At 38.0% G+C, this 15,489-nt stretch overlaps 1 protein-coding gene across 5 annotated transcripts in view; it reads right to left on the bottom strand.

The window, feature by feature from the left end:
* Positions 1 to 1,259: 1,259 nt before the first annotated feature.
* The window catches only part of celf6 (CUGBP Elav-like family member 6), a 123,239-nt gene continuing 109,009 nt past the window's right edge, over positions 1,260 to 15,489 (bottom strand). For 3 of the 5 annotated variants that reach the window (XM_079621816.1, XM_079621817.1, XM_079621818.1), the window contains 5 exons: positions 14,511 to 14,573; positions 13,991 to 14,071; positions 11,815 to 11,958; positions 4,923 to 5,070; positions 1,454 to 1,577 (listed from right to left, as the gene is read on the bottom strand). In XM_079621816.1, coding sequence (XP_079477942.1) covers positions 4,943 to 5,070; positions 11,815 to 11,958; positions 13,991 to 14,071; positions 14,511 to 14,573 — 416 coding nt within the window. In that variant the 3' untranslated portion in view covers positions 1,454 to 1,577; positions 4,923 to 4,942. Of the gene's footprint in view, positions 1,578 to 4,922; positions 5,071 to 11,814; positions 11,959 to 13,192; positions 13,254 to 13,990; positions 14,072 to 14,510; positions 14,574 to 15,489 lie in introns of those variants that run through there. The other 2 variants (XM_079621815.1, XM_079621819.1) reach the window with 2 other exon arrangements.

Genomic DNA, 15,489 nt, shown 5'->3' with positions numbered 1-15,489 from the left:
ACAACACGAACCCAACTCTTCCAGTCTCAGATACACTACAGTGTTTGAGGGCGGAGCTAAGAGACGCCAATCAGCCAATCAACACCACAGGCTGGCATTATGCTAATTAGTTATTGTACATCGGTTTGTACCAGACTGGAATTACCGACGACTCGTTTGTTCAGAATCGATTATTTTAGGAGAACTTTACATACACAAACCGCTCTATTACACACTACATTAAAGGGAATATTCAAAAAAGCATAATAGGGGCACTTTATCTTTCAGTAAACAAGACTTAATATCTTAAGCCATTTTGCAATATCTTGATTTAAGAATGTTTAGATATCTGTACAAACAATGAATGAGATGAACGGAGGCATTTACACTGGATTACGGCACATGAGCGTCTTTAACCGCTGATGCTGATCGGCGTGTGCGTTTAGTGCTAGTTTCAGAGCAATAAACATCTCGTGAAGTGAAGGCGTATCAAAGACATCACCGCTTCGCTTGGCAGTTTCAGTAGCTATCCACCTTCCTCCGGTCAGTGTCTTTACAGTCCAAACATCTGAATCCTTCTGTCTGTCCGAGAACGAACACACGCGCCGCGTCCGGTCCTCGTGACTGGGGATTGTCGCTCGAACACAAAGGCTTCTGGGATTTGTCGTTTCCTCGTCCGTGCGATAGTGGAATGGAGAACGAGCACGACATGATGACCGATATTACCCAGCAGGCCGAGGAAAGAGTTTGTTTTCATCTGTACATTTTCCTTCCCTTCTTCTTTACAAGTTCAAGTATTATCTTCTCTAATAAAAATAAATAGAAAACATGAAAAATGAGCAACTCTACGTTTCTAATCTACGTCTCGGTGCAAGAAACCGCTACCAGAGCAAAAACCAGGGTCACATGACCGTCTTTTCACACCGGCTGCTCGACACATACCTACAGATTTACTTTCTTCTACTGTTAACATTAGTAATCATTATACTCGCAGCTACAAGGTAAGAGTTTTTTTTAAATATATATATATTTATATACTTTTAAAAAGCGTGTAGTCCTTTGGTCCCTATTTTCTAAGGAATGATGCATGTAGATATTCCTGGATTCTCTTCCAGAGCGCAGATCACGCGATACCAGTGTAGGCACGAAAACCAAAATGGCAGCAGGCTGGTGTGTGTGTGTGTGTGTGTGTGTGTGTGTGTGTGTGTGTAGAGATCAATGCATTTACATGAGGATTTCAAAATAGTTTTGTATGTGCATGTAAAGGCGAGAATAGGTGTGCATTTGTATATATGTTTGTTTATGCATGCTTTGAGCATAACGTGTTCATAAAGTTTTTTTTTCTCTCAATCTTGTCAAAAAAAAAAAAAAAAAAAAAAAAAAAAAAACAGCAGCAAAAAAGTTGGTCTGTGCAAAATGCAAAAAAAGCATCCTGCAAATGCTGAAGCAGAAAAGCATAAAGTTGGCAGAGAAACCCTTTGTGTTCCAGTTTCCCAGCTCTCGGAGATCTCCCACTAACCCCGGGAGCGCTCGCTCGTGAGATGCAGCGGAGCAAACGTCTTTTGACTCGTGGAAATAAGGTGTTGTCGTCCTTCATCCTGACAGAGAGAACGAGAGACACAGAAGAAGAGAAGCAGACGGTGAATTACAGAGGATTAGATATCCTGAATCCCTCATCATTTACACTACAGATACTGTCCTTGGAAAAACACAATCTCATCAACTCATTTTCCACTCAAAATCAGGAAAATAAAGCTTATTTTATGAATATTTTTGGCATCATTTTCATTTTTTTCATGACAATTAAACATATTTCTCCCACACATGTTCATTATATGTGCAGATGTTTTACTTTGAGATGTTTTACTGCTTCTAATTCTCTGTATTTTTAATGCATTTCTGTAAAAATTGCATTGCATGCAGTACTATAATACCATATACAAATACTTTACATACTTTCTAAAAGGCATAATTACCATTCAATACAATTTTGATATATTTTACCTTTTTTTGTATCACAGTAAAAAAAAAAAAAACATTATAGGAAGAAATGTTCTTAATTATCATGAAAATAAATAATGAAGAATAATAGGAAATCAGTATTTAAACAGTATGTGTGTGTGTATATGTACACTCTAAAAAATGCTGGGTTGTTTCAACCCAATTTTGGGTCAAATATGGACAAACCCCAAACGTTGGGGTAAAAATGTAATTTAAAAATTTAACCCAACGGCTGGGTTTGTCCATATTTGACCCAGCATGTGATGTGATGAGTGATGTATATACACAATATTGACAAAGCTAGAAAGAAAATAGAAAATGTCATTATTATAATAATAATTATTATTAGCATATGACTTAAACTTAAGTTACATAATATAATAAATTAGAGCATTTGTGAACAGCTGGAAACTACTGTGTTTAATAGAATATATATATCGTATATTTGATATTTGATTTTGGAGTGAGATATATGTTAATAAATGTTCTTGACATCTAAACCAAAATCTTATATTTTCATGTGTTTATAAAGAAGCTGTGGATGAAAGTGAACTGTGTTTTCTAGGACAGCACTTCATTTAAAACACAAACAAACCTCTGTTTGATTTCAACATCACAACCTACACAAATATGGAAATATGCACAAACTAACCAGCAACTACAAGACAGAAGCAATAGAAGCAACGGCAGGACAGTTTCCCATCGACTGACCATCTCCTGACAGCACAACCGCAGCCAATAACACACATCTGATGTTTAATACACAGCTTTACGTGTTTATATGTGTCAATCTGCTTGTCTGTTGCCAACAAACATGATAATATCCTCATTATTGTCATATGTTTTATAAAGTGCTATACTAGATGTCCATGTGTTCAAGCTGATCGTGATCTGATTCAATCATCCACCAAACACTGACATGTCCAGTCCAGACAGCAACACCTGAGGACACGGGCTTCACAACTGAGACATGTTTGCTGAGGAATGTAAAAATGTTGACCTGGAATGAATTAGTCAACATCACTAATGATCAGGGTTTAATCTACAAGCAAAACTATTTCATAAACGTGATGAAAACAGCAGGTAGCAAAAGTGAAATGTCGAGATTCATGAACACTGAGAGTCTTTCACCTTTAGAGAGGCTATTGTAGGGCTTGATGAAATCCGGGAGACTTTTTCCCAAATGGTGTTTAATTTTTTTCAAAATTCTTTTTTTTTTTTTCGTTTACATTTTTCTGGAGTCTGTTTTTCTTTTCTTTTTTCGTAATTTTTTTTTTGGACTTGCATTTTAGAAATAAAAAAAGCATGTCTAAGTAATACAAATAATGGAACTTTTTTTTTTGTTTGTTTATAAACATTTTTTTTAGTGCCCTATGAAATATGTTTTATTTTTTTCCTCAAATTTCGTTTTATTTTGACCAAATTCCGTAAGTTTCCATTTGATTTTTAAAATTAAATTGTAATAATCAGAAAGCATGTCTAATTAATTGAATTCATAAAACAAATAAATGTATATTTCTTTTTAAAAAATTCAAATTTCTATGAACCGTAAACCCCAAACAACAAACAGCATAACAAAACATGGACGCATTTTTTTTTATTATTCCTTAAAAAATAAAGTTTTAAACATAAATGTAAATGTATTACATTGAGATGTAGCTAAATTGTACTGAACAACAGTAATATATTTCTGTCACAATTTCTTAAAGTTAAATCAAACTTTTATTTTGACGGTTTGCTGGATTCTGCGATTCCGCAACTGAAATCACACTATATTATATACTAATATGAATATAGACGCGAGCAAGCCTTCGAAACCTCCACAACACAGAAATACACACCAGAGCAAACAGAGCTTGAGTAACGAGAGAGAGAGAGAGAAATATAAACCAAAGAGAGCAAAACTATGAGGAAGAGCACAACAACTCACGGTACAACAGCAAAGGTCACAACCCATCAAAATCAACCAATCAGCACTCGAGTTACGGCGAGCGGACACCAGCTATCAGAAGAGACCAGTGACACTCCACCACTGGAAACACCAGAAGTACAGAGAGAGATACAGAGGTCATGCCACGGTCACATGGTCACGTGACATCACTGGGAGGACTTACAGCGATTGGACAAGCTTCCTCTGATGAAGACATAAGAGAGCGGGCCGTCCTGAGCTACTGAACCTGAGCCCTGCCGGGTTCGAGAACAGAAACACAACAGTCCAAGGCGTTCGCCTGGGCAGAGTCAGGTTAGCATGTGTTCAGGGAGTCATGTTAAGCGGATACATCATGACACAGATTTACAGGAACATGTGACGTGCGAGACAAACACACAACAGGAATGATGCAAACAGTCTGAGTTATCCATCGGTCACGTTCACACTCGTGTCGTTACAAACACACATGCTTTTAATTCTTCAATGAAACACTACAAGAGAAACTGTGAGTTCCAGTAAGAGCCGCAAACGAGATGGAGGACGGGAAATATGGGACCATTTGGGAACATTGTTATTTAATGGCATGACAAAGGCTGTAAAAAAAAAAAAAAAAAAAAAAAAAAATCCTTTTAGGGAAAACCTGAAATTATTGCACGAAAAAGAGTAGACATTATTACATAAAATGAAAGGAAGAAAAAAATTATGGGAGAAAAAAAAATGAAGTGGAAAATTGAGGTTCTTTTGTGAAAACCTGAAATTATTGCACAACAAAAGACGTTATTATTAAATAAAATAAATATGTGTGTGTCTGTGTGTGTGTGTGTGTGGGGGGGGGGGTCCCTTAACTAGACATTATAAAAATAGAATTAAATAAAGGGGGAAAAAATAAAATAAAGGCTAATAAAACTATATATAAAAAATGTGGCTCCTTTTGTCACACAGAACCTTTAGCACTGCAAAAAGTGAAGTTCTTCCTTAAATATTTTCCAGTACAAATATGAACAGAACTGACCTGTGATGATCCTGCGAGGCTCAATACGGGCGGTTGGCGTCTTTCGGCCTCTTCAGCTGGACTTTGAGTCTCTTCATGCCGATCTGAAAACCGTTCATGGCCTGAATGGCCGCCTGAGCGCTGGACGGGTTATCAAAGCTGACGAAACCTGAGACACAAACACACAAGCAGCAATAACTGCATTTCTGAAGAAACCTGAGGAATCCTAGAGGAATAATGAAGAACAATGTTATGAATTATTCCTAAACTTTTTTAATCCTCACTAATCTCTTTTGAATAAAGTATGTCTTTCTCTCTGTTAGGGATGTGAATTTCTGCCAAAAATGACATTCTACAATTCGAATATCGTTCGAAAATAAAAAAAAGCACATTCTCACAAATTACGATTTTTGCCTCATTGGAGGATTTTTTTCCAGACAAAAAACACACAAATCTCTGGTCTCAGGGGGACATGAGGGAGGGAAGCACGGTAATTCGTAAATACTACAGGTTTTCTACTGATACAAAGCTTAATGCTGAATCCTGAAGTATCCCTTTAAATCCCTTAAAGTTTCCCTCCGAGTCCCACACGCAGCTTCTTGGTTGTTGCTCTTCTTCTGTTGTTTGTTACACTATGTACACAACGCACGTAGCCTAGATCGCGCAGTGGGGGTTTCATTCATGCTAGCGACACCTTGTGTCCCCGACAGGAAAATACCCGCGATCTGTGCCAGTCGGCGCGGCGCCAATTATGTAGAACTAGGGGTGTAACGGTACATGTATTCGTACCGGACCGTTTCGGTACAGGACTTCCGGTACGGTGCACATGTGCACCGAATGCAATCTTTCACGTAAATTAGGCTAGTTTTGTGTGCGGAACATACGTCAATTTCGAGTTTCCACACGAACATATTAAGTGTCGGAAGTCTCCGCGTTGCACTGATTAAATCTGATTAATCGTTTTTGTGATTCAAATACATGTAAAATATTACCATAACATCTGTCTTCCTGTGTGCGGAGATTTGTTTATGTTGCTGTGACAACGAAACGCGTGCAAGCGCGCCTGTGTTAAGAACGCTCATGCGCTCATCTGTGGACATTTCCGAATGCCTTTCTGTTAAAAGCGGGCTTTCCACACAAACAAACGTACACGTGTCATTAGTATGAGAAAAAAAAATTAGATTTTAACTCTCGGGTCGGGCTCGGACATAAATATCGCATAAATAAAGATCACCTCATACACGGCACGCTCGCTTTAGCCCAGCCTCTCGCTAGCTAGCGTCATGGCCAATATTGGTTGCACAGGGGCGTAGAATTTAATAGGGACGCTAGGGACGTGTCCCCACCAATATCCAGTGAGACTGATATATCCCTAGCAATAATTTCGATCAAACCTTAAAGGGTAACTAAACCCCTGGTCAGAGCCTGACTCCACCCACTGGCAATATTTGAAAAATGCTGGAAAAGTGGGCAGACCCCAACGGACGAACCGAGGGCGGGGCTGAGCGCGTGATTGACAGACCCGCAGTGACGCAGTGATTGACAGCTGCTGTCAGACTCGCTAAGATGGAGAGTGACTGGAGTGACGAAAGTAGCTTTGCAACAGAGCGGTCATTTGAAGTCGAGGACTTTTCTCCCCCACCTTCCCCTGAAGTGGACGAATTGTCTGTGGACACAGAGCTAAAACCATATCAATTCGAGCCGCGAGCTCAAACTGCGGTGTCGCATCGCATTAACTCTACTATTGACCTACGTTAAGCATATTTTGCCGCTATGTGAAAAAAAATATCCAGCAAAACGCGCCGGCGGTTGTGGAGTCCATGCAGGAAGAGCAGCGTTTGGCACACAAGTGCATGTAAACACTGGCGCTAATTTCCAAGTCTGGGGGAAAGTTATGCAGTCCAGCAGTGCTGTTGCTACCGGCAACACTACACCTATACCAGCCTAACCACTGTACTAAACACAGATAAAGCTGATGCTAAAAATCTACACTATTCTAACTGATGCAATACTATGCTACTAACTAACTATGCTTCTAACAACACTAACAACTATGCTAAATAACTACCTAGGCTACACGAAATAATCTAAATAACTATATAAATGCTATGCTAACTAGATGCTAAAATACGCTATCCTGTCTGATCGTTTTCAATACTCGTAATTCCAATTTCCAACTCCTGACTCGCTACAGTGGTGTTGACGGAAGCAGATGCTTTTATACCAGGGGCTGCCAGGGGCGTGGCAGAGTAGCGTCACAGAGTACCCTACGTCAGAGAGTACCCCTACGTCACAGAGTACCCTACGTCAGAGAGTACCCCTACGTCAGAGAGTACCCCTACGTCAGAGAGTACCCCTACTTCAGGAGATTCCGTTTAACCTGAAGAGGGCAGCACTCAGACGTTTTTACACCATATATTTGAAAATTAAAACACTTTATACTCAAATGTTAAAAAAAGTACTCGAATCAATGAACAGCATTTATGAAGCTCCATTCTTACAGATCATTAACTAAAAAAAGTTGTTTTAGTGTTTAGTTACCCTTTAAAATATATGTCCCCGTCCCCACCAATTTCAAAATCAAACCTATGCCACTGTTTGAGAGTATTTTATTTAGTGGAGAACTTTGCAGCAGTATTTTATTTCTTATTCTTTTTTTATTTTATATCTTTTTTATTTATTAGCCTAACGTAATATTTAATTAAAAAGTGTGTTTAAAAAAGTGTAAACAAATTGTTAAAAAAAAGTTTATAGTAAACAACCAGCAGTTTAATGTTCTGCATTTCTTTCCCTTACTGTACCGAAAATGAACCGAACCGTGACTTTAAAACCGAGGTACGTACCGAACCGTGATTTTTGCGTACCGTTACACCCCTATCATTAGAATTGCGCGAAAATATAACGATATTCGAAAAAGCTTTTTTATGACGGAATTTCGCACTTAGTTCGACTATTCGAAGATCGCGACTCATCCCGACTCTCTGTGTGTGAGAGCTGTTGTGCACACGTAAGCAGATTGTGTCTTATATAAATTGGTGTCTTCCATATTTATATGTTTTAATACTACTTTAACCTGATCTATATTTGTGTTAATATCCTGTTGATGATCACAAGATCTGTCTAGTTTTGTGATAAAGTGTTCGGATCGTACCACACAAGTCTTTTAAAATAAAATAATGGGATTTAAAAAAATTATAAAATAAAATACAAATAATATTGATATTATTGCACGACTAGACATGATAAAATAAGATCTATAAGTATGTTTGAGTGGAAAATAAAATAGAATTAAAAAATCTAAATAATAACACAAACAAAACAGTGTTTCTAAGCCATTCAGTTCAAGACACAAAAGTCAAAGTAAAAATATTTTAGAAAAAAAAACAAAAAAAAACTTTTGAACGTGTGGTGGCGCTAGAGAGTTCAGTGAGGGAATATATGACAGAACAATATTCATAAAGCAGCAAATAAAAGCTCATAAAGTGATTGTCTGTCAGCTCCACCAATACTGTACAGAAAACAATAAATCACTGGAACATGATCAGCCGACGCTTCAGAAACTCTACGCTACGTGTTTAACGGAGCCAGCCAATCAAGAGGCTCAGATAAACACACACACACACACACACACACGTTTATCCCGTCACTAATGATGAATGCTCACACATTTCTAGATCCAGCACTTTCCTCTGACGTGATGAAGTGATGAGGGAGAAAGTGTTGCTCTCCTGATGAAAAACACGGGATTTAATTTCCGTCCTGAGCAGATTCTTCATCTGATTACACGCGGGCGCAGATCTTGATGAAGAGCGATGAAGATACAGTTTAAATGTAAAGATGCAGGAAGAGACCTCAGTGTGCATCAACTCTACAGGAAGACGCATTATGAGGAACATAATGATGCGAGCGAGAAGAGCTTCACGCTTTTACATGCAGCTGCCAGAGACAGGGGCATTCTGGGTAACTGTGATCGTCACGTGGGCGAGGGTTATTTTCGTTAATAAAAATAAAACTGTTCAAAACATATGTGTTCATTTTAATAAAGCTGAAAAAATAAATATCAGTTGAAGAACATTTTATATTTTTATTTATTTATTTATATTTATATATACTTCAACTAAGATGTAATTTTTTCAGCTTTATTTCAATTAACTTTTAATAGTTTTATTATTTTAGGTAATTTTTTTTTTTTTTTTTTACTGTTAGTAGTTTTAGTGCTTCAAGTTTGTTTTATTTCAATTAAAATATTTTAATAGTTTTAGTTTTTATTTATTTCCAGTTAGTAACACTATTTATATTTATTTTTCAGCTTAATTTCAATAAACAAAAATGTTTTTAATAATTTTATTTTAGTTCAGTTTTACATTTTATTTCCAGTTAGTAATAATATAAATTTTTTCAGCTTTACTTCAATTAACAAAAATGTTTTTAATAGTTTTATTTCATCTCAGTTTTAGTTATATATATATAATATATATATATATATATATATATATATATATACACATATATAAAAGATTTAGCGCTGAAACTTATGTCAGTTAATGTTTATTTATATATTTTTTTCATTCAATATTTACATTGTTTTTTGTTTTATTTTAATTAACAAAAATGATTTTAATTGTTTTGATTTATTATTTTCATTTAGTGATTTTAGTGCTTTAACTTTAAATTTTTTTCAGTTGGCAACATTTCTATTGTAATTCTAGTCAATTGTAAAAAAAAAAAAAGAAAAAAAAAAGATTTCTGCTAATTAGCAATGAATAAAAACTAAAGCTGAACAAAAACTAAAAGTATTAAAACATATTAGAATAATATTAGATCTTTTTTTTTTAAATAATTGTTGCTTGTCTATTTACATCTATTGTGTGAAATGGGGGGAGAGACGGACGAGGAGGATAACACAACAAAATCGGATGAGCCACCAGTGTCAAAGAAAATACTATTTACAACCTACAACTCAGACCCCAAAAAATACTAATAATCTGAGTGTCCCGTTTTTTCACAAATCAAAGGTGGCAACCCTATGCCCGACCGATGCGGACTTTCAAATATCAAATGAAAGCCGATGTCTAAATGGCGTGCACAAGTTTGGTAGGGGCTACATTCTTGCAAGTAAATATATAAGATGTACAAAATCATATTTTAGGATACCTAACATGTCTGTGATATTTGTTTATTTGTCTTGCCTCAAGCTATAATGCAAATCCATTTGTAAAATTTGCAGATTCATCTATGGTAGCTTGATATTATAATATTGACGATATATGGTTATTATCTACCACTCAAACATTGCATTGAAGTATCATATAGATTCAGTAAAACGGTAACCAATAGACTAGGCTACTATAATGACGTGGCTTGTAAACGTGAGCATCGCGATCATTTGTCGTTTGAAAAAAAAATAAAACCCATGAAATTATATTAATATCATGATATGCTGAAATATATGCCACTGTACCTGGATGAAGACATTTCACACGCGACGCAAGCAGAACACCTGCATGTGAACTCCTCCTGCAGTGTTCTGGGCTATCATGGTTGTCAACTAATGCACGTGCATGTGTGACAGAGTTTACGACAGTAGTAGAGGACAATACTGTTTCCCAACTGTAGGGGGACCCCGAGAGCAAAAAAAAGAAAAGTAACCTAGTGTTGCTTAAAGCACTAAAATTACTAACAAGAAATAAATGACAACAACTAATAAAAAACAACTAAAACCGAAATAAAAATAAATGAAACCTAAATAGTAATGTTTAAAGAACAAAAACTAATAAAACTGACAAAAGCACATAACAAAATGATTAAAAATGAACTAAAATCAAGATATACTGTAATATAAACATAAAACTATAAGCAAGTGAGCAGCCTCTACTGCAGAGACACTGGTGTGTTTGGCATCAGTCCTGAAGCTCGGGTGAAGCGCGAGACGTGAGGGAAATTACGGGAATGTTTCCGGCGGGAAAAGCGCGGGAATCTGCATGTCTGTGCGGGAATCCGTGACGAAACTTCCCAGACGCTAATTGCCACTGGATTAGAGCAGACGCGGGAAATAAAGCCCGAGATGAACTAACTGTGCTCAGAGAACCGGGACCGTGTGTGTGTGTGTGTGTGTGTGTGAGTGAGTGTGTGTGAGTGAGTGAGTGAGTGAGTGTGAGTGTGTGAGTGAGTGTGTGTAAGTGAGTGAGTGAGTGAGTGAGTGAGTGTGTGTGTGTGTGTGTGAGTGTGTGTGTGTGAGTGAGTAAGTGAGTGAGTGTGTGTGTGTGTGTGTGTGTGTGTGTGTGTGTGAGTGAGTGTGTGAGTGAGTGAGTGTGTGTGAGTGAGTGTGTGTGTGTGTGTGTGAGTGAGTGTGTGTGTGAGTGAGTGTATGAGTGAGTGAGTGAGTGAGTGTGTGTGTGAGTGAGTGTATGAGTGAGTGAGTGAGTGAGTGTGTGTGTGTGTGTGAGTGAGTGAGAGTGTGTGTGAGTATGAGTGTGTGAGTGTGTGTGAGTGTGTGTATGTATGAGTGAGTGAGTGAGTGTGTGAGTGAGTGTGTGAGTGAGTGTGAGTGTGTGTGTGTGTGTGTGTGTGTGTGTGTGTGTGAGTGTGTGTGTGTGTGTGTGATGCCATGCAGGGTTTTAAACTGCCAGAAGCTCATTAGACTCAATTAAGCTGCCATTCTATGTACTCAATTACATAGAGACTCAATTAAACTCATAAACACACTTATAAACTCATGAATTCATAAACTCTGAGTGTGTAAGTGAGTGTGTGTGTGTAAGTGAGTGTGTGTGTAAGTGACTGTTTCAATAATTAACAAATTATGTTTCAATAAATAAGCTAAACCCACCGTCCTCAGCTTTACGGTTTAATAATCCGGCCCTGGAATGGAGCTCATTGAGCAGTCCTGGCCTAGAGCATTGTGGGTACTCACCGAAACACTTGCTCTGATTGGTGGCCCGATCCACGAAGACTTTGGCAGAAATGACGTTGCCGAAGGGCAGAAACATCTGCATGAGCTCCGCGTCCCCGAACTCCTGCGGCAGGTGGTAAATAAACAGGTTACAGCCCTCCGGTCCTGCAAGGAGACACACAGCGCCGCGCAAATGAGATTTCACACACACCCGTACCCAGAAGGCCGAGCGGCGCGCGTGCAGATGCATATTCAAAGCAGGATCTGTGCGAGTAAATTGATCTGTTTTCAGCCTGTGATCCTGTAAAGGATTCTGACGTTGTTAAACGGAGATTTGATTAAACATTGATGTGGGATTTGAAGGCATCCAGACACTTCCAGGGTGTCGCGGCGTTCGGGAATATTCATAAACATAAATAATTCCTCAGTGTCTCCTGGAGCCGGCAGCATCTCAAGCTTTAACGGCACGGCGGAGACGCGAGATTTGTGGTGAATTAAAACTTTAGACAAACTATATCCATTTTAATATTAAAATCATATCAAATAAAAGACAAAATGTTAAAAATATATATGAAATATCAAATAAAACAAGATAACATAAAACTAACAAATCAAATATATATTAAAATTAAATCAAATAAAACAAGACAAAACTAATTAAAATATGTTAAAATAAAATAAAAATAATATTAAAATCAAATATAAAAACACAAAACAAATTAAAATATATTAAAATCACAAAAAAATTAAACAAAAGACAAAACATAAAATAAAAAAAGATATATGAAACTGCTGAAGACGTATCTTTTTCAGCAGCACTTAAGCACTTGATTCAGCACTACTAACACTTTCTTTTCTAATTTATTCTATAAAAAAATAAAAATAAAAATAAAAAAAGCATTGTACTGTGAAGGGTCGTAGCACTTACATACTGTTGTCCTACTGCTAGTTTAATTGCTTCTATTGTTTCTCATTTGTAAGTCGCTTTGGATAAAAGCATCTGCTAAATGAATAAATGTAAATGAAAAAATCAATTCAAGTAAAACAAGATAAAAACATAAAATATATTAAAATCAAATAAATTAAAACAAAAGACAAAAAAATCATTTATAATAAAACAAATTAATTAATATTCAGATCAAATCGATTAAAAAAGGTGAAATAAAAAGATTAAAATAAAATAAAAACATCAAATTAAATATTCAAATAAAAATTATATATATATATATATAAATAATAATCATTAAAATACACTAAAATCACATAAAATAAACAAAATTCAAAACATAAAAATAATAAAATGTATATAAAAATCAAATCACATAACAAAAGAGAAAACAAAAATGTAAATAATAAAATAAAACATATTAAAGTCAAATAAATGAAAAAGGGAACAGACTCTGGCTTGTGTCTGCAGTGTGTGGCTGGTTTCTGTCGTCTGTCCCGTAAAGGATCAACTTCTGCAAACAACAATAACATTAAATACTTCAAAACTGCTTCATAACTCATTCCCACGACTGTGAGCAACTCCAGATTAATTTCTGAGACACAATATAATTGAGCGCTGTCCCCACGAGAAAAACGCGTCGTTGTTTCTTCTGTCAACAAAACCAACGGCGCGTCTCAGGTGCTGCGGTTATCACTCCGCCCAAGCAGCAGTGCTTCGCCTTCAGAGAATATAGTTCCCAGTATTTATACAGTTAAAATATGTCTGTCTCATGTGACTTTGTACACTCTGTGACTATACAAATCACAACATGTAAATAGGAAAATGTTTGCGTTATTTTGTCACTTATTTGGATTAGTATGCTAGCTGCAACCATTCACATCCAGTCTTTGTGCTAAGCTAGGCTAGCGGTGGGTGCGTCAAACAGACTTATAGCACGCACGGAGATGAACAAGGTATGTATGGACTTATCTAACTCTGGGGGATAAGGTGAATAGGCTAAAGTCCCAAAAAGTCGGAGTGTTCCTTTAACATGTTTTGTCCCTATCAAAAAAAAAAATCGAAACTTCATTAAATGCACTCTGGCTTCCACCGTTCCAGGCCACATCAGATATGAATACAGATACAGACGCTCGTTCATATTTTGAATGAGCTCTGTCCTCACTCATTTTCATTATTTATTATGAATTTTCCGCTCATCTCTCAGAACAATTACCAGCTTTTATCGGGAGTGGGCGGAGTCTCACTCACCTTCCCGCTGTTGCTGGGGGATGATGGCTGGTTGCTGTGGAAACGCTTGGCTAATCGGCGCGTACGCGGCAGGATAGGCGGCTGTAACCGAGAGCGAGAGAGACAAGTCCTGATTTAACACTGAATACATGAATGAAGCTCGTCACACTCATCTTTACTCTGCTTCACACTCGATCATCCCACATCTGTATTAACAGAGGGTTAAATTCACACACTGCTGTTTGCGGTAAGGTTATTATCTGCATCCCACAATGCAATGCACTGCCAGTGTGACGGAAGAAACAAGGGTGACACATTATTTGATCATCCAAACTGAATAAAAAATGCTAAATAACCACATTTATTTCTATGAACCTGAAACTACATGCAACGTAACATGAGGTCACATGATGACAACGTAGCAGACGATTGTTTGGAAAGTTCAGGCTATCATAATGCGTGTGTGTGTGTGAGTGTGTGTGTGAGTGATGTTATCAGCGCTTCATAGAAAGACAGACAGACATAAAGAACAGAGAATCACCTGCATAGTGTTGCACACCGGCATAGGCCTGCTGGAGAGGGTCTGTAACCGTCGGGCTTTGTGCTGTAGAAACACACACACACACACACACACACACACACACACACACACAAACATTAGATAATATTAAGAAATTTTCCTGAATTAATTTTCTAAATAAAATTAACTAAAGTTTTTTATTTACTTAATGTGTTACCTGGGTACGAGTGTGCGGTGTTACCTGTGAGCGAGTGTGCGGTGTTACCTGGGTACGAGTGTGCGGTGTTACCTGGGTACGAGTGTGTGGTGTTACCTGGGTACGAGTGTGCGGTGTTACCTGGGTACGAGTGTGTGGTGTTACCTGGGTACGAGTGTGTGGTGTTACCTGGGTACGAGTGTGCGGTGTTATCTGGGTACGAGTGTGCGGTGTTACCTGGGTACGAGTGTGCGGTGTTACCTGGGTACGAGTGTGTGGTGTTACCTGGGTACGAGTGTGCGGTGTTACCTGTGAGCGAGTGTGCGGTGTTACATGGGTACGAGTGTGCGGTGTTACCTGGGTACGAGTGTGTGGTGTTACCTGGGTACGAGTGTGCGGTGTTACCTGGGTACGAGTGTGCGGTGTTACCTGGGTACGAGTGTGTGGTGTTACCTGGGTACGAGTGTGCGGTGTTACCTGGGTACGAGTGTGTGGTGTTACCTGGGTACGAGTGTGTGGTGTTACCTGGGTACGAGTGTGCGGTGTTACCTGGGTACGAGTGTGCGGTGTTACCTGGGTACGAGTGTGCGGTGTTACCTGGGTACGAGTGTGTGGTGTTACCTGGGTACGAGTGTGTGGTGTTACCTGGGTACGAGTGTGTGGTGTTACCTGGGTACGAGTGTGCGGTGTTACCTGTGAGCGAGTGTGCGGTGTTACCTGGGTACGAGTGTGCGGTGTTACCTGGGAACGAGTGTACGGTGTTACCTGTGAGCGAGTGTGCGGTGTTACCTGGGTACGAGTGTG

Source organism: Phoxinus phoxinus (assembly GCF_949152265.1).
Source record: "Phoxinus phoxinus genome assembly, chromosome: 8".
NCBI classification, from domain to species: domain Eukaryota; kingdom Metazoa; phylum Chordata; class Actinopteri; order Cypriniformes; family Leuciscidae; genus Phoxinus; species Phoxinus phoxinus.
The sequence above is the reverse complement of the archived record's forward strand: the minus strand, read 5'-3'. Positions and strand labels throughout refer to the sequence as shown.